This window comes from Dromiciops gliroides, chromosome 2 (genome assembly GCF_019393635.1).
Source record: "Dromiciops gliroides isolate mDroGli1 chromosome 2, mDroGli1.pri, whole genome shotgun sequence".
NCBI classification, from domain to species: domain Eukaryota; kingdom Metazoa; phylum Chordata; class Mammalia; order Microbiotheria; family Microbiotheriidae; genus Dromiciops; species Dromiciops gliroides.
The window spans coordinates 656,823,213-656,846,716 of record NC_057862.1 but is presented as its reverse complement, the minus strand read 5'-3'; the positions used below and the strand labels follow the sequence as shown (position 1 = coordinate 656,846,716).

The 23,504-nt window shown below is 43.5% G+C and overlaps 1 protein-coding gene across 1 annotated transcript; it reads left to right on the top strand.

Annotated features, from left to right (window-relative positions):
- Nucleotides 1-13,916: 13,916 nt before the first annotated feature.
- LOC122739498 (transcription initiation factor TFIID subunit 5-like) lies at nucleotides 13,917-23,148 on the top strand. Its single transcript, XM_043981225.1, has 5 exons — nucleotides 13,917-14,110; nucleotides 14,291-14,538; nucleotides 15,139-15,534; nucleotides 16,092-16,240; nucleotides 20,603-23,148. Exons 1-5 carry the CDS (start codon nucleotides 13,917-13,919, stop codon nucleotides 22,718-22,720), a joined length of 3,105 nt encoding a protein of 1,034 aa, XP_043837160.1. The 3' UTR covers nucleotides 22,721-23,148.
- Nucleotides 23,149-23,504: the final 356 nt, after the last annotated feature.

The window sequence follows — 23,504 nt, the reverse complement described above, 5'->3', positions numbered from 1 at the left end:
ACAAGAATCTGCTTCTTATATGATTAACCATGGAACTGAGTTTGAGTCTTTTAGAATAGATGACCCCCCCCCCTTTTTTTTTTGCGGGGCAATGGGGGTTAAGTGACTTGCCCAGGGTCACACAGCTAGTAAGTGTCAAGTGTCTGAGGCCGGATTTGAACTCAGGTACTCCTGAATCTAGGGCTGGTGCTTTATCCACTGCGCCACCTAGCCGCCCCCATGACTCCCCTTTTGAAGAATATGTTGACGAATTAAAGAAATTTGGAAAGTGGGGAGGGAATGATAACATTGTAGCATTTGCTAGACAGCATCAGCTGAATGTGGTAGTTCATCAGTTGAATCAGCCCCTATTGAAAATCAGTGGCACAGACAAAACTGATGCTAGAGAACTCCACATTTTCTACCATAAAGAACATTATGACAGCATTAGAAAAATCAATAACAATTCAGAAACCCCTGCCACTTTGACATGCAGAGAATTGGGGAACCAGTTAAAACAATGTGGCATACCCCAAATTCTAGCAGCTTAAATACCTTAAAATTTAACAAGCATTTCCTTCTACAGGCAAACCACTGAAGCACATGGCCTGGTTTTCTGGCCCTCCTCAATCACCCTCACCCTTTCCCCTCCCTGTACCTATTTAATCCTTTTTGTTTTGTGTTTTGGCTTTTGAAAGGCACTGAAAAGGCCTGGAATTCACTACACCTTTAAGTTATTTAAGAGCACAAAAGAGTGCTTAGTAAATCTTTTTTTGTTTTTGTTTTTGGCTTTTCTTTGTGTTTTGACTTTTGTTTCTTTTGTTTTCTTTTTTTTTAACCTCACTTTTGTAAACTGAGTGACTTTTCAAAGACATTTTAAGTATATGCTGTGGATGGGGCCATTGGGACTCAGAAGCTACCAGAATTCTTTTTTCTTTTTTCTTTCTGTTTGTAGAACCATGAGTTCTAATGAGTTTTTTTTTCTCTTTTATGGGATTCTGTTTAAAAAAAAGGGTTATTGAACCCTATTGCTTGATCTACCAATGAACATATTGAATATTGAATCTTGCTCATTGAAGCCTTATTTCTTTTTGATAAATTGATCACCACTTTAAGTATCTGCTACTGTTATACTAGAGAATTCATGTATAAGATGATGTGGTTTACTTGCTAAAAGAAGATTATGTAATGATGTCTAATATAATCAGCTATTTACATTCATTTATCATTTATATGTCATTATACTCTGGGTATGGTTTGGAATTATTGTATATATCACTAGTATATCCTTAGTTATGCAGCATAGCATACATTTTTACCATCATACTGTCTTTGGTGAAATTAATATGAGATTTAGGAAGTATGGAAACTTATCACTTCAGAGACTAACTTACTGTGAACTTTAATGCCAGCCCTGGAGAGAATATATGTGCAACAAAAGGAGAGACAGGTATACATAAGTCTATGGTTTGCTTATGATGGCGACTATGTAGAGCACAATTACTAGACACAGTCCAGTTTTGTCCTCTCTCCCTCCTAATATAACCTAATTTAACTGAACTTGTTTTCTTTTTGTCTCACTCAGTCTAATCACCTGTAGCCTAGCACAATCACTGGCTGACCATGAGATATGGTATGATAATCTTTCCATAACATTTTTCAGGTGTCATGAACACATACTAAATTTGACTTTGATCCAGACACATGGTGGTAAAAAGTGTTATAGATTGCATAACTACCTCAACCCTCTATTATATAAAGGAGGGAATGTAATAGAATTTATTAATTTGATCATTAACAATGCTATGCTAAGGTTTAGTAAAACTCCAGCAATTCAAACAGTTAAAGAAGAGAATCCAGCTTTCCAGACCAGAGTCCAGAATCCAGTTATCCAGATCAGAGCCCAGAGTCCAGAGCCCAGTTTTCCAGACCAGAGTCCAGTTTCCTCCTGATGACATCTTACCACCCCAAGAAGACAAGAGAACTCAGAGACTTTATATGAATAGTTTTGTTCTGTTGATTTTGTTTTCTGTTTCTGTTATAATATATACCATCTGTAACATGTACTCTCTGCAGAGGCCCTCCCTTTGCAAGACCAATGTCAAAGCATGGTTCATGAGGGACTGCCCCTCTGGACAAAACTTTCCTCTCTCCCTTTTCTTTTTTTTTTTTTAGTGAGGCAATTGGGGTTAAGTGACTTGCCCAGGGTCACACCCCTAGTAAGTGTTAAGTGTCTGAGGCCGGATTTGAACTCAGGTACTCCTGACTCCAGGGCCGGTGCTCTATCCACTGCACCATCTAGCTCCCCCTCTCCCTTTTCTATATTGTTATTTACGTATTGTTAGCTAGCATAGGATATTATTTTTGGTTGTTTCATTGAGCAAATGCATTCATTTTTCTAATGAAACAAAAGGGGGGACTGTAATGATTGGAATGAATTGAAATCTACTGGAGATTTACTATAAGAAAGCTCCACCATGAGTAGAATGCCTCAGAAGGCAAGGACATGTGGCTTTTCCTTGGCGTCAGAAAGTAATGTTTGCGTATGGGTACTGTCTACTAAGGCTACCAGCCAATCAACTTGAGGAGTCTCCCATTTTTCTGGGAGGGGACAGGAAGGAGGAAGGAGGGCCTGTGGAGAGGTCTCTCTCTTTTGGGTTCCTGATTTTATGGTGGTGGTGGTGGCAGCAGAGGAAGTCACAGGAAAATTGAGGAAAGATAGGATTGCCATGCTGTTGGAATTCTGTTCTCAATCTTTCTCTTTCTACCTTTCAATAAACCCTTAAAAACCTAAACTCGTTTTTATCAGTGATTTTAGTCAGTTTCCCCCCAAACTGGGGGAACAGATTAGAACCCACATTTAGAATCTTAAATTACACAAAGTGAATTCTACCAAACATTTAAAGAACAACTAATTCCAATATTGTACAAATTATTTGGAAAAATAGGTGAAAGAGTTCTACCAAATTCCTTTTGTGAGACAAATATGGTGTTGATAACAAAACCAGGCAGAGCCAAAACGGAGAAAGAAAATTATAGACCAATTACCCTAATGAATATTGATGCAAAAATTTTAAAGAAGATATTAACAAAGGGGATTACAGCAAGTGATCACCAGGATAATACACTATGTCCAGGTGGGATTTATACCAGGAATGCAGGGCTGGTTCAACAATAGGAAAACTACTAACATAATCAACCATATCAATAAGAAAACTAACCAAAATCATACGATTATCTCAATAGATGCAGAGAAAACTTTTGACAAAATACAGCACCCATTTCTAATAAAACCACTAGAGAGCTTAGGAATAGGTGGAGCTTTCCTTAAAATAATAAGCAGTATCTACTTAAACATCAGCAAGCATTATATATAATGGAGATAAGTTAGAGGCCTTCCCAATAAGATCAGGGGTCAAACAGGGATGTCCATTATCACCTCTATTATTTAATATTGTACTAGAAATATTAGCTTTAGCAATCAGAGAAGAAAAAGGAATTCAAGGAATTAGAATAGGCAAGGAGGAATCAAAACTGTCACTCTTTGCAGATGATATGATGGTATACTTTGAAAATGCTAGAGAATCAACTCAAAAATTACTTGAAACAATTAACAACTTTAGCAAAGTAGCAGGATATAAAATAAATACACATATATCACCAGCATTTCTATACATGACCAACAAAGTCCAGCAGCAAGAGATAGAAAGAGAAATTTCATTTAAAGTAATGGTAGACAATATAAAATACTTGGGAGTCTACTTGCCAAGACAAACCCAGGTACTCTATGAACATAATTACAAAACACTTTTCACACAGATCAAATCAGATCTAAATAATTGGAAAAATATCAATTGCTCATGGATAGGCAGAGCTAATATAATAAAAAATGACAATTCTACCTAAATTAATTTACCTATTCAGTGCCATACCAATCAGACTACCTAAAAACTATTTTATAGAGCTAGAAAAAATAATAACAAAATACATCTGGAAAAACAAAAGGTCAAGAATATCAATGAAAAAATGCACAGGAAGGTGGGTTAGCTGTACCCAATCTGAACCTCTACTGTAAAGAGGCAGTCATCAAAACTATTTGGTACTGGCTAAGAAAAAGAGTGGAGGATCAATGGAATAGGCTAGGCACAGGAGACATACTGGTAAATGACTTTAATAATGTACTGTTTGATAAACCCCAAGACTCCAGCTTTTGGGATAGGAATTCAGTATTTGAAAAAAACTGCGGGGAAAACTGGAAGATAGTATGGCAGAAATTAGGCATAGACCAACATCTTACACCTTATACTAAAATAAGTTCAAAATGGGTAAGATGATTTAGGCATAAAATGTGACACCATCGGTAAATTAGGAGAGGAAGGAATAGTCTACCTTTCAGATCTTTGGAAAGGAGAACAGTTTATGAACAAACGAGAGATAGAGAATATTATAAAATGCAAAATGGATGATTTTTATTACATTAAATTAAAAAGTTTTTGTACAAACAGAAGCAATGCATCCAAAATTAGAAGGGAGGCAGAAAGCTGGGAAACAATTTTTATAGTCAGTACTTCTGATAAAGGCTTCATTTCTAAAATATATAGGGAACTAAATCAAATTTATAAGAATCTAATTCATTTCCCAATTAAGAAATGGTCAAAGGATATGAACAGGCAGTTTTCTGATGAAGAAATCAAAGTTATCTATTGCCATATGAAAACATGCTCTAAATCACTCTTGATGAGAGAGATGCAAATTAAAACAACTCTGAGGTACCACCTGACACCTATCAGATTGACTAATATGAAAAAAAGGTAAAATAATAAATGTTGGAGAAGCTGTGGAAAAATTGAAACACTAATGCATTGTTGGTGGAACTGTGAACTGATCCAACCATTCTGGAGATCAATTTGGAATTATGTCCAAAGGGCATCCCCTTTGACCCAGCAATACCACTATTGTGTCTTTCCCCCAAAGAGATCATAAAAATGGGAAAAAGGACCCACATGTTAAAAAATATTTATAGCTGCTCTTTTTTTGGTGGCAAGGAATTGGAAATTGAGGGGCTGCCCATCAATTGGGGAATGGCTGAACAAGTTGTGATATATGAATGTAATGGAATTCTATTGTGCTGTAAGAAACAATGAGCAGGCAGATTTCAGAGAAACCTGGAAGGACTTGCATGAACTGAGGATGAATGAGATGAGTAGAACCAGGAGAACATTGTACATAGTATCATCAACATTATATGTTGATCAACTGTGATAGACTTGATTCTTCTCAGCAATACAATGGTTCAAGATAGTTCCAAAGGACTCATCATGGAAAATACTCTCCAAATCCAGAAAAAAAAACCTGTGTAATATGGATGCAGATTGAACCATACTATTTCTTTTGTTTTTGGTGCTGATGTTTTTCTTTTTTGAGGTTTTTCCTTTTTGCTCTGATTTTTCTCTTATAACCTGACTAATGCATAAATATGTTTAAAGTTATTGTACATATATACCCTATATCAGATTACTTGCTGTCTTGGGGATGAGGGGAGGGAAGGAGAAAAATTTGAAACTAGAAATCTTATAAAAACAAATGTTGAAAACAATCTCTACATGTAACTAGAAAATAAAAAAATACTTTTATAATTTAAAAAATACCTTAAAAAACCCTAAAAACAAACAAACAAAACCAAGGAAAGACCCCTTATCGGGGCTGGCCCTCCTTCCCTCCTTTTGAGAATTAAGCAGAAAAAATTAGTATTTAAGAACAGCCAGAATATAAAATGACAGGCAAGTGTGGTCATCTTCAGGTGTTGGGAATGCCTGTTCTCTAAATCTAAAGTAGTTGCCTCTAAATCATTCATTTCACAATGATTTCTAGATCAGTTACCAGCCTGCTGGTCATTGTACTAGGCTCTGCTTGTAGATCCCACTTCCAGGGTTCCCTGCCCTCAGAGGGCTTCCTCTCAACACATAGACTCACTTTCATCAATCCCTTGAGCCCCTTAGGGTGCAGCCTATGGTGGAAACCAGAGGACATTGACTGCAGGATGTTCAAGCCCATAAGCATCATTGAACCTAGAATGTCAGGTCTGAATGGGACCTTAGCAAGTAGAGCATAAAATGCCCTCTATGGAAAGGGACACAGACCTTTGAAGAGCAGGGCTGGAAACCATATAGAATCGCAGTCTTTCCTGAGTGTGGGCTTCCACATCTCACCAACAAACCCAGCTGCACTTAGAGGGAGAGAACCCAACTTCAGCAGTTAACCTCTCTCACTCTATTTCATCTGGAACCTCGGGTGGAGTGGAGCTGGAGACACCGGCTCCCTTAGATAGATAGATGAATCTAGGCCTCTTTCTTCCTCCTCACCAAATTCTTATGCTCTTTAATAAATGCTTAAAAATATAAACTCTTGCTAAAGCTTCTAAGTTATTGGTGAGCATTCATTAGATTTTTAGACAGCCTAGCTAGAATTTTAGCCACCTTACAGAGAGCAACTATTCAGATGCCAGACAACTCTGAAAGACTTATGTTAAAAAATGCTATCCATGTGTAGAGTGTGGTGTTTGAAATCTAAATGTGTGATCACCTTAAATCAGAAGCTTTATGGCACCAGTCTTTGGGCATTAAGCATTTATTTATTTATTTTTTGTTTGTTTTGTTTTGTTTTTTCCCCAGGGCAATGAGGGTTAAGTGACTTGCCCAAGGTCACACATCCAGTAAGTGTCAAGTGTCTGAGACCGGATTTGAACTCAGGTCCTTCTGAATCCAGGGCTGGTGCTTTATCTACTGTACCACCTAGCTGCCCCCCATTAAGCATTTATTAAAACATACTAGATATTAGAAAAAAGACTTCAGAAAGTTTAAGAAAAGGCCTATATAGCCTAGAGTTCCAGGCTGGTCAGGTTCTTCTTCAAGTCCTCTGCCACGAGCCTGCTTCAACCATGAACTCTTCTCAAACTGAGTGTGGAAACGTTTTATAGGTCTGGAGCAGAGTCAGTCCAAACACACTGCTTCAAGCTGATTGGTAGGTGTCATCCAAATCCATGGGTTCACTGGACTGAAGATGGCCTCAAGTTGAGTTCAAAGTCCAGAGCTTCTGAGAACAATACCTCCTTAAGGACCAGCCACGTGTGGTTACAATCTAATTAACCCTTAAGTAGGTACTTAGTCAGTTTCTCATTCTCACCCAATTCAAACAATACTAAATCAGTCAGGTGGGGCCCCTGGGGGTCTGCCAAATTCCATTATTTTATCACAGAGTGCTGGTTCCTTACTTCCCTAATGGCCTGTTAAAGTTCTTGAAGATCCATATCTTGTGTGGAGTTGATATTTCCTCTAGTACCCAGCAAAATGCTCTGTACACAGTAGGTACTTAATAAATGTCTGATACATGGTGTGACATGCAGTCATTTCTGCCATGTCATGAGTAAAACTATATGTGTGGTTGCCTTATTTCTGTCTCAAGTTTAGGGAAAATTAGCTGGGGTTCCTAATATAGCTGTTACTTATAACTTAGCAGCTTTAGCACCAGTTTGGGGGCATTAAGCATTTATTAAAGTACATTAAATGTTAGTAAAGAGAGCAAACATGTCTCTGAAAGTTCAGAAGGCCTATCTAGGCGAGAGGAAAAATAGAGCTCAGCCTAGCCTGCTTCTTTCTCCAAGTCCTCTGCCACCAAGAGTGTCTGAGAGAGAGTAACTGCCTGTGGAAGCTTCCTCTGGGTCTGGAGCAGAGGTGGTCCTTACACACTGCTTCAATCTCATTGGCTAGCATCACCCACATCCATTAGTTCACTGGACTTGAGGGTGGTCCATGAGCAGACCTTGCCTACCCAAGGTCAGAGTTCAGAGAACACACCCCCTGAGGGCCAGGCTCTCAGGTAGATGTAGTATCAATCAACTCAACTTCAAGTGAGTCAATCAGCTAAGTCAAACCAATCGATCTTTTTTTTTAAATCAACGTTAATAATTGTTAATAATAGCTTGTATTTCCATTGCACTTTACAACATTAAACTCATTTTAACCTCCCAACAACCCTGGGAGGTAGGTGCCATTACTATCTCCATTTTACAGATGCAAAGTTTAAAGTATTACATAAATGTGAGGCTTCCCATAATGTACCCAGTCATTTGCTCATGCCCTCTTACATTTGTCTGAAAAATTTGTCCCTTAAGGGAAATTTTCTTGGTGTTCCAGGGTTGGTCCTTTATGTGGCAAGTGTTATGTACAGCTGCTGTGATTGCATGATCATCAGTGATGAGAATAAAGGTCTCTAGTAACATTGACAGATCTGTCCTCTCAAGAATTCACTGTTGTCTTCCCAGGCTCTTTTGTGGATGCTCTTGGCATGATCTGCTGTCATTGGGCTTGCAAGCTTCTTGTCTACTGCTTTGTGAGGTGATACTTGCTCATAACCTTCCACCACTCACTCCATAACATTGTGAAAATTATATTATATTCTAAATTAGTGCTGTCCATGACTGCTTTGTCTGCCCACCTGACAAATCTGTCAAGTGTTGGTGAGCTGAGGTGGTTTCTGGGCTCTTTTGGCCTCATTGTTGTGGTAATTGCTTTACTTCTGTGACACTTCCATCAGAAAGGTTTATAACCAGTTGATGATTCCTTTATTAATCCAATCAATCTTAATATAATCCTCTCAATCAGGGCCTCTGTGCCTCCCAAAACCCATTATTATCTCACAACTATAACAGGACATATTCCTAAAACTCACAGAACTATGAAAACTCTAACAATAAAAGCCAAAAAAAAGGGCTTATGGGGTTGGGGTACAATACTAAAAAACTTCATCAGTGATACATAAAAAGATAGGAATTAAATAAAAGCAATAAAGCCATTTTAATCATATTAAAGGATTATGAAATATGTAAATACTGTAACAAATAGTGGGGCAGGTAGGTGGCACAGTGGATAATGGGTCAGACCTGGAGTCAGGAGGACCTGAGTTAAAATTCAGCTACTAGCTCTGTGACTTTAGGCAAGTCACTTAACACTGTTTGCCTCAGTTCCTTCATGTGTCACATGAGCTGGAGAAAGAAATGGCAGGACTCATGATGGAAAGTGCTGTAGATCTGCAGAGGAAGAACTGGTGGAGCCTGAGTGCATATTGAAGATAAGATTCCCTTTCCCTTTCCCTTTCCCTTTCCCTTTCCCTTTCCCTTTCCTTCCCTTTTTTCTCTCTCTCTTTCTCCCTCTCTTTCTCTTTCTTTCTCTCTCTCTCTCTTTCTTCTTTGTTCCTTCCTTCCTTCCTTCCCTTCCTCCCTCCCTCCTTCCTTCCTTTTTCTTTGCGGGCTAATGAGTGTAAAGTGACTTGCCCAGGGTCACACATCTCTGTGTTTTCTTTCACAGCATTACATACATGGAAATGTGTTTTGCATGGGTACAGATGTATAACCTAGGTCAAACTGCTTGTCTTCTCAATGGGGAGGGGGAAAGGAGGGAGGAAGAAAATTTGGAACTCAAAATTGGAAACAAAGAAGGTTAAAATTGTTTTTAGATATAATTTGGGAAAAAATAAAATATTAAATAATTAAAAAAGAAACAGCTTGGGGGCAGCTGGGTGATGCAGTGGATAAAGCACCGGCCCTGGATTCAGGAGGACCTGAGTTCAAATCCAGCCTCAGACTCTTGACACTTACTAGCTGTGTGGCCCTGGGCAAGTCATTTAACCCTCATAGCTCCAGAAAATTAGTTCAAATCCAGCCTAAGACACTTAACATTTACTAGTTGTGTGACCCTGAGCAAGTCACTTGACCCCAATTGCCTCACTAAAAAAAAAAAAAGAAAGAAACTGCTTTTGATTCCTGTGGGAGGTTTTCAGGAACAGGTTGGGTGACTCCTTGTTGAGCACCTTGTAGTGAGGAGTCTTTTTCAAGGATGGGGATTGCTCTCATTAGGGCCTGAGATCCTCCCTAACTCAGATATTCTAGGAGCCTCAGGTAGGGATGGGGCCCATGGCCTCAGGTGGTACCAGCCAGGCAGAGGCCTAGCTCAGGAAACCACCCCTCCTGCCCCCACTCCCACTGGGCCCCTCCCTGTAGCCTTCAGAACTAGGTGTGTATTGGGAGAAGAGAGGGAGGGCTGTCCAGGACCTTGATAGAGGAGAAAACAAGAATCCATCCTAAGTCACTGACTTTCAATACTGTGGGATCAGGGTCAAGTCACTTGATTGAGCAGAGGCTTTTGTGCCACCTAGAAATGGTAGATAGACACACTTGATTGAATGACTGGTGTCCAAGTAGGTACTAGAGGGTTTGTAACAAGGAGCTAATGATGTCTTTTGTCTAGGGCCTCCTAGGAGTCTGGAGATCCAAAGGGGCCTGTAGCTGCCTTGCTCCTCACAGAGACTGAGCAAAGTCCAGGACTGGAGAAGGGTTTTTGTCTATTCACTGGCCCCTAACTAGCTAAGACTGATGGGATCAGCTCTTCCCTTAGGTACAGTGCCTATATAAGCCTGAGGTCAGTCAGCCTGAGCACATCCCTGTTGGAGGAGGCAGCTTGGAGACCAGCACCAACCACCAACCACCAAGCAGGAGGCACCTTCTCTGAGGTAAAATGTCAGGGGAGCCTGGGTTCTGAGCAACAGGGTCCTGTGCCCAAGTCCTGCTGCATTGAGGGGGGGCAGGCTGGCTGAGCAGTTTCTGGAGGGAATTGGAGGTGGGGAAGAAGGGCGCCAGAGGGAGAGGTTTCAGATTCCTGTCAGGGACTGACCTAGCTTTGCATCATTGTATGCAATTGTAGCCCTATTATGGGCTCAGGGAGTTGAAAGACTGGGCCTGGTGAAGCTGAGGCAGAGAAGTCAGGAGACCTGGCTCCTTGGACAGCCACCCCCTCTCTAGACCATCTACAGAATGGATTGTCCTGGTGGATCTCCAATGGTCCTCTCAAATGAACAATCTGTAATATTCTATGTACCAGGACTAGTAGGCATAGGAACTGGGTATGTATTCAAACTCTGTCATTTGCTACTAGTGTGACCTTTGGACACTCAGTTTGTTCCCCTGCCAAATGAGAGAGTTGGACATTATTGTCCCATTCTTCTCCTGATCTAGGATCCAAATGAAAGCTGAAAGGGTGGGAAGGGAGAGAGGATTAGTGAAAGGTTGTGGGGGTTTTTGAGCTTTCCTTGTACCATCCTTGGAGAAAACAATGACAATTTTAAAAAATGGACGCTAACTTCTTATTCTGATATGTCTGTCTATTTTTTGATTTTATTATTATTATTTTTGGCTTGGGCAATGAGGGTTAAGTGACTTGACCAGGGTCACACAGCTAGTAAGAAGAGTCAAGTGTCTGAGACCAGATTTGAACTCAGGTTCTCCTGAATCCAGGACCAGAGCTTTATCCACTGTCCCACCATGCTGCCCCCTTTTCTGATATTTTTGACAGTAAGATTGAGAATATGCTTGAGTAGATGCTTTGGTTAGGTTCTGGTATTAGCCATTTCTTTCATTAAATGCTTCTGCTATGGCTAAACAGGCAGGGGGAGGGCTTAAGGGGTTTCTGGGGGAAGTGAGAAGAATTGGGAGGGGTTTACTAGCAAGGAATGGGAAAGATCAGCAGGAATTTGCTCCTGCCCTATGAAGGACTGGGACTAAATCTGTGGTGTCCAAACCAAATAGAAATGGGGTCCCCACAAATGTAGAAAAAGACCCTAGTGGATGTACATTGGCTTAGAAAACCAGCTAGATCCTATCTGATGCTACTTGTTGTTTATCTGGTTACTGATTTGCCCTGCTGACCACTAAGGTCCTTCCCAGGTGTCAACCACCTTCATTGGAAATAAGGAATGTGGTAAAAATGATTTGTGGTAAAAAATTATTGGAGTTTTAGCTGACTCATTTGGGAGGGGCCACATCTGGCCCACCCTGAAGGTACTATGCTACTGAGGTCAGAAGGAGAACTCTCCATAGGCAGTTTTTGAAGGACTTCTCCTTTGGGGGGAGGAAGATGGAACACTCCCTGAGGGGAGGCTGAGGCACTTCCAGAACTCTAGCTCTTTCCCTGGCTGCTGCCTTTCTGGTGGTGCCAGCAACTATAGACTTTGCAGGTTTTGGGAAGTGAACACAGAAAACCCTAAATTCCTTTGATTTAGCTTAATTGGAAACGATCTGGGGACTGCATAGGCTAAGTTTGGAGTTAAGAGAATTTATCTGTATTTCCTTTTCCTATTTCCTTATCTTTGATTTTTAATTAACTTCACCTTTGTTGTTTAATTAATTCCCAAGTAATAAAATCTGATCCTTTTATGGAAAAGAAGCTGTAAGACTCCTTTCTTATTGGCCTGGGAGAAATATCTAAAAGGGCAGTTCAGTGGGGAATGGTCCCTCATTCCTTCCTGGACACCGATATTTCTGCGAGTCACCCAATTAATGCTCCGTATATTAAATTTTGGCCCTCACAGGAGGAAATAGAAGAACGTGCAGTTTTCAGGAACACAGGAAATGGAGTTCTAGATGACAACTTTGTAAAAGAAGAGAATTGTCCAAGATAGCCTGATAGCAGTCCTTTCTCTGCTATTACATTTGCTCTGTAGCCCTACCCTTCAAGGGTTTCTGCCTCATTCTGAAGGAGGAGACATTCTATGCTCCACTTGCTAAGTTCCCTTTTACAGCTGACATTCTATGTTCAATGATCCCTATCAGCTTGAAGATCCTGCAGTCAATGTCCTCTGGTTTCCAGTAGGCTGTATGCTAGGATTTACTAAGTGCTGCATAAAGTGACTGTATGTGTAGAGAGGAAGCCCTTGGAGGACAGGCATCTCCAGGGAGAGCCCAGTACAAAGCCTAGCAGGATAGTAATTGATCTAGAAATAGATGGGCCATGATTGATGTAGAGACAAGCATGAGGTGCTAAGGAGTTTGGAACCAACACCTGAAGATGTCCCCTCTTACCTGGCTTTTCAAATTCTAGAGAATGTTAAAGACTTTTTCTGATTAATCCTCAAAAGGAGGGAAAGAGCCCCAGGACTGACGAGGGGTCTTTGTGTTGAGGACTTCTAGTCCTTACCTAGCTGAGGTGTCAAGCAGCCTGACAATAGGAGGTCTGTGACCAGGTGAGAACTCCCCTCTACCATTTACTTCCAGAGCCTACATAAGCCTGAGGGAACTCAGACTGAGCACATCCTGGTTGAAGGAGGCAGCTTCAGCAGGACCAGCTGCAGACACTTTCTCCAGGGCCAAAGGTAAGGGGAAGCCTGGGCATGAACTTCCCTGGGCTTCCATGGACCTGCCTTGGGTCTCCCTTGGGTTAGTTTGTTGAGGATGGTTGGATTGCTGACCAGGTCCTGGAGGGACTTGGGGCTGGAGATCAGAGGAAAGTAGAGAATGGCCAATCCCCATTCAGATTCTGACATAGGCTTCAGTCCATGGATGCTCTAGTAGCAGGAGTCTTTACCGAAGGCCCTGAATGACCTTTGTCTGCTCGAGCGAAAGGAAAGAGGAGGCAGGAGACCTGGGTCCACCAAGAACTACCTGGTCAGACACGTCCCCTCCTGGGCCTCTGGTTCCCCATCTATCAAATGGGTTACTAACCAATGTTCACTGCAGAGATAACATTGTGTCCTTTACTGACCTGGGGCCAACGGGCAGAGGACCTGGGTGTTCATCCTATCTCTGCCACATTCTATTTCTACAACCTTGGGGATGTTCCTGACATTTTAACACTCTCTGACTTTGGTATCAAATGAATGACTATCCTGCCTGTTGAGAGTTAGGCAGACTGTGGAAATGTCTCTGCATTTGGAGGCTCAAGCCTGGGTTCTTCTCCTGACTGTCACTCCCTAGAAACTCTTAGAGATGCCTTTGGCTTTGCTGAGCCTCAGTTTCCTCCTGTGTAAATGCAGGTGGAGCCCCCAGACCAGGCTCAGATGGCTCCTAAGGCCCCTTCCAGCTCTTCATCTGTGCTCCTTAGAGAAGAGGTGCCATGGCCAAGCCCCAAGGGCAGAGGGTGCCCTCCCTGCTCAGAGCTCATTTGCACTCACATGTTCAGTGCTGGCTACCATGTTTGAGCTCTGAGGGCCTTGAAGAGCTGGAGAGTGTGCAGATGAGGGCAGCCAGCAAGGGCAGCACCTCAGGCTCCTGTCCTGGGGGTTTTATGTACCTTGGAGAAGACTTGGGGTAGGCACAGCTATCTTCTCATAGTAGAGGTTAGGACTTGGAAAGAGAATTTGATGCCTGCTTGTCCCCAGAGTGCAGACATGGGAGCTGCTGGGGCTGTTTGCAGAGAGGGAAATAAAAGCTTGATGTCAGAGAGAATGTTCTGTCTGAGAAGACTTCAGTCTTGTCTCTTCCCTCCAGAATCACCAGGAAAATGGCCGCCAGTGTGCCTGACACAATGACTTCTTTGGTTTCTGAGGAGCATGACAATAGAGCAGCAACACCAGACTCTCTGGCAGAATCTTCAGGTACCATCCCCTGCCCTTGGACAGTCTGCTCTCCTTGGGTCCCAATGGATCCTTCCCCCAACCTCAGCTTTGCCATCGAGGCCTGCCTCCTCATCCAAGGATGGAAGGCCAGGGAGCAGAGGGCTTGCCATCCCTACACTGGTGAGCAGTGACCCAACTCACCCATTGGCCTGGACAGAGTAAAGAGAGCACTCAGTGTCAATAGCCCACTTTAAGTCTCAGCCCCTCCCCATGGGGAGGCCCATGACCGGCCAAGCCATTCCCCTGCCTGAGGATCCTCACTCATTCATAAAATGGGGAGAACCTTCTTAGAGAGCAACAAGCTGTCCTCCAGCCCAGGAAGACCTGGGGCCAAGGCCTGCCTCTAAAATCTACTGGCTGTGGAGGGCCAGGTTAGTGTTCAGGAGATCCCAGTTTCATTCTCTCTCCCTAAAATGCTAGTATTGGTGACCTGAAAGATTATGTGAGTTGAAGGCAGGGAAGGTTGTAACTGTGCCCTTGGAAAACCCAACCCAATATCCCTCACTTCATGTCAAACCTTAGATCAAATGCCATCAGGTCCAAAGGGTTATAAGGAATGGAGAGCAGGGCCCAAAGTCTGCCTGAGCTTGTCTGGCCTGCTTCCTTGAGCCCCCTCCTTCCACATGGCCATAGAAGATGGCATCTAGACCCTGGGATAGCCCTGTTCATTGTCAGGGTGAGCTGTGCATTGCTCTAACCATTTCTTCTTGTCTCCTCCAGTCACTGGAAGAAGGCAGAGGCCTCAGACTTCTGCACCCCAAGGGCGGGAGGCTTGGAGCCCAGAGTCCATTAGAATTCTACTGGATGTGTGGGCCTCCCCTGATATCCAGGCTATGAGGGAAACCAGGAAGAAGCTACGAGTGATCTATAAGGCTATAGCCAAACGTTTGTACAAGGAGGGTGTGCAGAGATGCTGGAGGCAGTGTCGAGAAATGATGCTGGCTCTGGAAGACTTATACTGGTGTATCCAGGAGGCCAACCAGAAAAGGCAGGGGGACCCCATCCCCTGCCCATTCCATGAGGGCTTGGAAAGAGTCCTGCCCTTCACCCAACGGTGGCATGGAGGTCCTGAGCCTGAAGTCCCTGATGCTGAGCCCACAGGCTATGAAGCCTCAGGTAAGTACAGGACACAGGGATTTAGCAGTTCTACTCTGCCCAGATGGGACCCCCAGGGGAACCAAGAGTCACTGACACTGCCCTCACTGGAGGACACTAGAAGGGGCCATCGGGGTGAAGCCCTTCCTCTGCTACTTCCCCTTGACTAATCATTCATCTGGCCCTAGACTCCACCTGAACTCCAGTGTTGGAAGCAGGCAAAGGAGGAGGGCATGGGGAGAGAGCTTTTGGGAATAGACCTTTAAATATTGTAACCTGTTGACTTGTCACTTTCACAGGGGCATACTCTTGGAACTCCATGCCAGGTTGGACTCCTCCTTGGCTGGGTCAGATGCCATTGCAGGTGATCCCAAGCAGCCCCAGCCCTTTTCTCTATGTCCCAAGCCAAATACCACAGGGGTACATCCCACAAGGTATACAACAAGGGATTCCGTGGACCACAAGCCTTGTCAGCTCTATATCACCTCACTTGATCCAGGAGAACACCTTCCAGCATCCACTGCAGATGATCCCCGTTCAGCTGATACCACTTCCCTGTGTTCATCACTCTCATCAAGGGACAAATGAGTACAACTCCCATTATCAACCCCAGGACATCCCTTCAGATATTGGTTCTTCTGAGAATTTGGAAGATGAAGGGGCAGATCTACCCCGGGGGAATTCTTTCCCTGATCCCCATCTGAACAACATGTACCAGGAAGAGCAAGTTGGAAACACTTCTCAAGAGCCAGCTGTAAAGAATTAGTTGTTATTTGAGGTTTTATGCCTCTGTGCACTGGCCTGGGGCTCTGCAAACCACATGGTGTTCCACCCACTGGTTGTAGCCGTTGCCATGGTGCTGGCACCCCACGTCATCACTACTTGCCGATGCCTACATGGGCCTGGCAAAATTATGATTGGAAGTGAGGGCAGTCATGTGACTGTCAGAGCAGCCATCCAAATGGCTGGGGACTGTGTGGGGGTGCTGGGAGAAGGGAGTTTTTTTTGTGTGTGTGTCAGGCATTCTAGCTGGAAGCTGGAAGGCCATAGCATCAGGGCTGTGTGTTCTCAGCTGATTCCTGGTTGGTGGTATTTTTTCAGGTTGTATATTTTCCCTTTCCCCATTTAATTTCCTTTCCCTTGATCCAACTGATCCTGTTAAAATAAATCCTATTCCATTTTGAGGGAGGCTTCGGGTCTCCTTCCTTGCCCCAACACTGTGGCAAGCAGCTTAGCTAAGGCTCCCCAATTAAAAATTGGTCCCCACACAACAGCATTGACCCCAGAGATGGTGATACCTCGTAATTCTACCCAGAGTGAGGATACAGCTGACACCACCACCTATGGTCATATTCCACAGGAGATCTCCTCCATCCCAACAACCTGCATCCAGCATCGAGTCTCCCAGGAATGGGGGGAGCTAGGTGGGGATGTGAATAAAGCATGAACCCTGGATTGAGGAGGACCTGAGATGCATTGAAAAAAAATGTCACCTAAGCTAAGCTGTTATTGTGGTTTCTTTAAAGAAAGACTCTGCTACTAAAGTAATGTAAGGGGATAAAATTCTAGCTAGTCTATCTAAAAATATCTAATGAGTGATCACCAATAAATTATAAGCTTTAGCAAGAGTTTAGACTTTTAAGCATTTATTAAGGAGAATAAGAATTTGGTGAAGAGAGATAGAAAGGTGAAAATCTAACTATTTCTACAAGATCCCATCATCTGACCTGCCATTACCTGGTCAGGAACCAAAAGGAACCAATGTTTCCTTCTTCCTCCCAGAAGCTTCCTGTGAAACTGAGAACATCCCATCTACAGGAACACACAGCTCCAAGTTAATTGGCTGGTAGCTTTGATAGACAGTCCCCAGGAGCAAACGTCACTTTCTGCAGTCAAGGAAAAGCTGCATGGCTTGCCCTCAGATGCCTTCTCCTCTTGGTGGAGCTTTAGGTGGCATCACTCCAATCTTTACAGTAAGAAAATATTATGGGGGAGCCTAGGCATTAACATAAAGGATATTCTGTCTTTTCATTGTTGTCTCATTTTATTATTTTTCAATAAACATTTTTATTTAAAATTATGAGTTCCAAATTCTATCCATTATCTCTGTCCCCTGGCTCTGATTAGGCAGGAGCCATACCTAATGGGTTTATCTCCCTTACTTCTTAGGTGTGTCTGTCCTTTAGTTTAGCTTATAATAGTAATATAGTAATGGTTGAGGGACCTAATATCTTTTTAGAAAGTTTACCATATGACCTTGTACACCAAGTTTAATTTTTTTGGACTACATATATGTAGGACTGGCTACTAAAAGCTAATATCTGGTTCAACTTAACACCTGAACACTTAAAAATTTACTGTTCCCCATTCCACAAAAAAGTTAATAAAGAAGTCTGAAAAAATAGATCAGTCAGCTGATATCTACTACTATACATTAATAGCTTCATTTGTCAAATATTACTGCCCCAATCCCCCAAGACCATTACATCCCAAAAGACACTTTATTTCTTTAGAAAAGTTTCACATACTTATCAGGAAAAAAAGCAGAACAAAACAGAAATCAACAATACTGGTGGAGAAAGGTAAGTATTTTCTGACAACTGAAGAAACAAATTCAGTGGATTCCTGACATGCATAAACTTGAACCATGTACAAAAGAGTTAACAAAAGAAATCCAGCAAAACAACTCTAATAACTGTGTTAAAATCAAACCTCTTAATACAACCAAATTATTTCTTCCTCAAGGCAACCATTAGCTACAAAGAAAAAATTATTTGGTATCCTTCGTCCACTGTAATATACCAAGTACAGAATCATAAGTGTGTATGTTGACATTCTCAGTGAACTAAGGAGATTCTAAAAACTGTTACAATTCAATGTCTATGCTTCCAAAAATATCATATGATCAATGCACTTAACTTCAAGCTTCAGGTTTTAATAACTTCATTAGACTTCTTAAAAAACCAACATAAACATGCTTTCTAGAGTGCAAAATGCTTATTTAAATATCCAATAACAAATGCAATTTGTTTTTCAATGCATCGATCCTTTTCTTAAGGATCATCACAACGGAGGCATCCAATGCCAGCAAAGCATGCTAATCAGGACAGAAACTAAGTACCTACTTGGGATGATTAGATATAGGCCTGCCCTGAGTGACTTATACAGCTGACATCAGCAGGGGCACCACTCTCAGCCATCCAGCTTAAAGGACCTCCCTTTTGGTGGAAGCAGAAAAAATGTAGAAAAGAGAGGCTGGCAGCTCTCTTTCCTGTTGGTGATCTTCCAAGAGCAGACTGGAGAGGGGCTGCACAGCTGACTCCCCCTAGACCCCAGTTGGTGAGTTAATAGAAATGAGGCCAGCTCTTTGAATTAGTTGAGCTGGAAGCAAGTTTAGGGATTGAGTCAGTCTTTGCTAGAGCCAGGGAGCTTATCCATTTTTTTTCTTCCCCTTTTCTCTTGTCTCTGGCTTTATTAACTCCACCTTTGTTGTATATTTTCTTCCCATTAATAAAACCTGATTTGCTTGTGGAAAAGAGGCTGTTAATCTCCTTTCTTGTTTTAGCCTGAGAGAAATAACTAAAATAAGCAGTTTGGAGGGGAGGAAACTTTGGGCCTAGAGGTCACTCATTCTTTTCTTTTTTTTGTTTTTTAAGTGAGGCAATTGGGGTTAAGTGCCTTGCCCAGGGTCACACAGCTAGTAAGTGTTAGGTGTCTGAGGCCACCTCATTTTCTGAACCCCAATATTATGGTGAGCTACCCAATTAACTCTCTTGTAATAAATTTGACCCCTTACAGTTTAGAGCATTTTTTCATATGGCAATAATTAGCTTTGATTTCATCTGAAAACTGCCTGTTCATATCCTTTGACCATTTCTCCATCGGGGAATGACTTGAATTCTTATAAATTTGTGAAATCCTGCTTCTCATTTCTAATAGCACGATAACATTCCATTGCTATCATATAGGACAGCTCGTTCAGCCATTCCCCAATAGATGGGCATCCCTTTGATTTCAGAGCTGCCCTTCCATATTCGATGATCTCCTTTGGCTTGAACATCGTGCAGTCCCTATGGTTTCCACCAGACTGTGTAGGCCTGTATAGTCGGTATTACATAAAGGGCCTGTGTATAGAGATGGAGCCCTTTGAGGGCAGGGATCTCTTGGACTAGCATCTGCAAGGAGGCCCTAGTACAATGCCCAGCAGGCTAGTAAGGGATCTAGAAATACATGTTAAATGACTGATTTGGAGACAACTTGGGGCTAATTTGTTCCCAACACCTCAAGACGGCCCCTCACTCCTGTTGTTTTACAGGAGTCTTAATCAGCCATTAAGGAGGTCCTTAAATCCTCTCTGATGAATCCTCACCCAGGAGGGAAGGAGGGCCCGGGCTGATAAGGAGTCTTTGTTTTCAGAACTCCTTCTACTTAAGTAGCTAAGGTGTTAACTAGGCTGCCAGTAGGAGGCCGGCCTCAGGTGAGAACTCCAATCTCCTTCCAGAGCCTATATAAGCCTCAGGGAACCCAGAGGGAGCAAATCCTGGTGGGAGGAGGCAGCTTGGGCAGGCCCAGCTCCAGCCCCTTTCTCCCAGGCAAAGGGGGCAAGAGGAGTGGTGCGCTCTCTACACAACCCAGAAAGAGAACGCTGCTGTTGGGAGCCGGTGGAGACCAGAAGCACAGGGCACTGCCTGTAGAGGGGGCCTACTCCAGTATGGAAGAAGGAAAAGAAACTCCAGCTAAACACTGTGTTGCCCTCGAGGGTGACTGCGGGGCTCCGGCTCCGGCTCCGGCTCCGGCTCCGGCTCCGGCTCCGGCTCCGGCTCCGGCTCCGGCTCCGGCTCCGGCTCCGGCTCCGGCTCCGGCTCCGGCTCCGGCTCCGGCTCCGGCTCCGGCTCCGGCTCCGGCTCCGGCTCCGGCTCCGGCTCCGGCTCCGGCTCCGGCTCCGGCTCCGGCTCCGGCTCCGGCTCCGGCTCCGGCTCCGGCTCCGGCTCCGGCTCCGGCTCCGGCTCCGGCTCCGGCTCCGGCTCCGGCTCCGGCTCCGGCTCCGGCTCCGGCTCCGGCTCCGGCTCCGGCTCCGGCTCCGGCTCCGGCTCCGGCTCCGGCTCCGGCAGCTGCCGAGGGCATCGCCGCTCACGACAGGCGGACCCTGCTGGCTGTGCTGCAGTTCCTGAGGCAGAGCAACCTGCTGGAGTCCGAGGAGATCCTGCGGCGCGAGGCTGGGCTGCTAGAGAAGGAGGCAGGAGCCGGCGCCCCGGGGGAGGTGGACGGGCTGGGGGCCAAGGCCACCAGCACGCTCCTGAGCGTGGTCTCCGGCGCCTCCCCCGCAACTGCGGGCCCCGGAGCCCCGGAACCCGCCCCGGCCACAGTTGCAGGAGTTGCAGTAGAAGACCAACCTGATGTCAGTGCAGTGTTGTCTGCCTACAACCAGCAAGGGGATCCGGCAATGTATGAAGAGTACTACAGTGGCCTGAAACATTTTATTGAATGTTCCCTGGACTGTCATCGAGCAGAATTATCTCAGTTATTTTATCCTCTCTTTGTACATATGTACTTGGAATTGGTCTACAATCAGCATGAAAATGAAGCCAAATCATTCTTTGAGAAGTTTCACGGTGATCAGGAATGTTACTATCAGGACGATCTGCGAATGTTATCTAGCTTTACCAAAAAGGAGCACATGAAAGGGAATGAGACCTTGTTGGATTTTCGAACAAGTAAATTTGTTTTGCGCGTTTCCCGAGACTCTTATCAACTCTTGAAAAGACACCTCCAGGAGAAACAGAACAACCAAATATGGAACATAGTCCAGGAGCACCTGTACATTGACATCTTCGATGGGAGGCCTCGGAGTAAGCAACAGATAGACGCTGTGGTGGGAAGTTTGCCCGGAGAGGCACAGAGAGAGGCCAATAAGGCCAAGGTGTTTTTTGGCTTGTTAAATGAACCAGAAATTGAAGTTCCTTTGGATGAAGATGAAGAAGGGGAGAATGAGGAAGGAAAGCCCCCCAAAAAGAGACCTAAAAAGGATAGCATGGGATCTAAGAGCAAAAAACAAGATCCGAATGCGCCACCTCAAAACAGAATTCCTCTTCCTGAATTGAAAGATTCAGATAAATTGGATAAGATCATGAACATGAAAGAAACCACAAAACGGCTACGCCTTGGTCCGGACTGTTTACCTTCCATCTGTTTCTATACATTCCTTAATGCCTATCAGGGTCTCACTGCAGTTGATATTGCTGACGATTCCAGTCTGATTGCAGGAGGTTTTGCTGACTCTACTGTCAGAGTGTGGTCTGTGACTCCCCAAAAGCTTCGCAGTCTGAAGACTGCGACAGACCTCAGCCTTGTAGACAAAGAATCAGATGATGTTTTAGAAAGAATCATGGATGAAAAAACAGCAAGTGAATCGAAGATTCTACATGGGCACAGTGGGCCTGTTTATGGGGCAAGCTTCAGTCCTGACAGAAACTACCTACTTTCCTCCTCAGAAGATGGCACCGTCAGGCTATGGAGTCTTCAGACATTCACTTGTTTGGTAGGCTACAAAGGACACAACTATCCAGTGTGGGACACACAGTTTTCTCCATATGGATACTATTTTGTATCAGGAGGACATGACAGGGTAGCCCGGCTGTGGGCTACCGATCATTATCAGCCTTTACGAATATTTGTTGGCCACCTTGCTGATGTGAACTGTACACGATTTCATCCAAACTCGAACTATGTTGCTACGGGTTCAGCTGACAGAACAGTAAGGCTGTGGGATGTCTCGAATGGGAACTGTGTAAGGATCTTCACGGGACATAAGGGACCGATTCATTCTTTGGCATTTTCTCCCAATGGGAGATTCCTGGCTACTGGAGCCACAGACGGCAGGGTACTTCTTTGGGATATTGGACATGGCCTGATGGTTGGAGAATTAAAAGGCCATACAAATACAGTATTTTCCCTTAAGTTTAGTAGAGATGGAGAAATCTTAGCATCAGGGTCAATGGATAATACAGTTCGTTTGTGGGATGCTGTAAAAGCATTTGAAGACCTAGAGACCCATGACTTTACTACAGCCACTGGACATATAAACTTGCCTGAAAATTCACAGGATTTATGGTTAGGAACCTATACGACCAAGTCAACACCAGTTTTGCACCTCCATTTTACTAGAAGAAACTTGGTTTTAGCTGCAGGAGCTTATAGTCCACAATAAACCATCTGTATTAAGACTTTTTGAAAGCCACTCTGAACAAAATGACCCTAAAAAGTAAAATACCTCAAAGATGAACATTTAAGCCACAAAGAGTGTCTTACCTGAAAGGATCTGGAAGGAGGCTGCACAGAGATCTAAACTGGACAACAGTTCATTTAACTACTTTCTGTGAGTTGGCTACAAGGCATGGATGCTGTAGACAGAAAATGGTGCTTTGGCGTACGGGGAAACTGCATTTTCTGTTCAATTTCCATCTTAATTTATTTTCTCTTAAAAACTATAGTTACCGACTTCAATAATTTTGACCCACTTGAAGGTTCAAAGCCCTTAGCGTCCAATAGAACACTAAGTTTAGGTTGGATGAAGCTCTACCTGGGTATGTTCCTGAAATGAAAAAATGAAATTGAGCTACTGCCTGGCATTTAAGTGTACTTAGGTGTAACAGAGCAGTTGCTTACTCTAATAAGTTTCTTATTTTTCACTTTAAACAATCACATATACTCTTAGTCCACTGACATCAAATAAGCAGGCATCTAGTCTTATGTAAATAAACCTCTTGTCCTCCTGAGTAAATCTCAGTGCACTATTTACAGAGGTCTGACTAATTAACTTAAGTGCAACTGAGAATTTCACAAGCCAGTGAAGTAACAGCTCCTATTAATAAAGGAATTCTCTTATGTGAAGTCAGTAAAATACTGATTCACATAGGAAGTGACTTCCTATGTTTCCCTAGTCCCCTCTTTGTAAACTAACCTTTTGTGGAGAGAGCTTAGAATAAAGATCT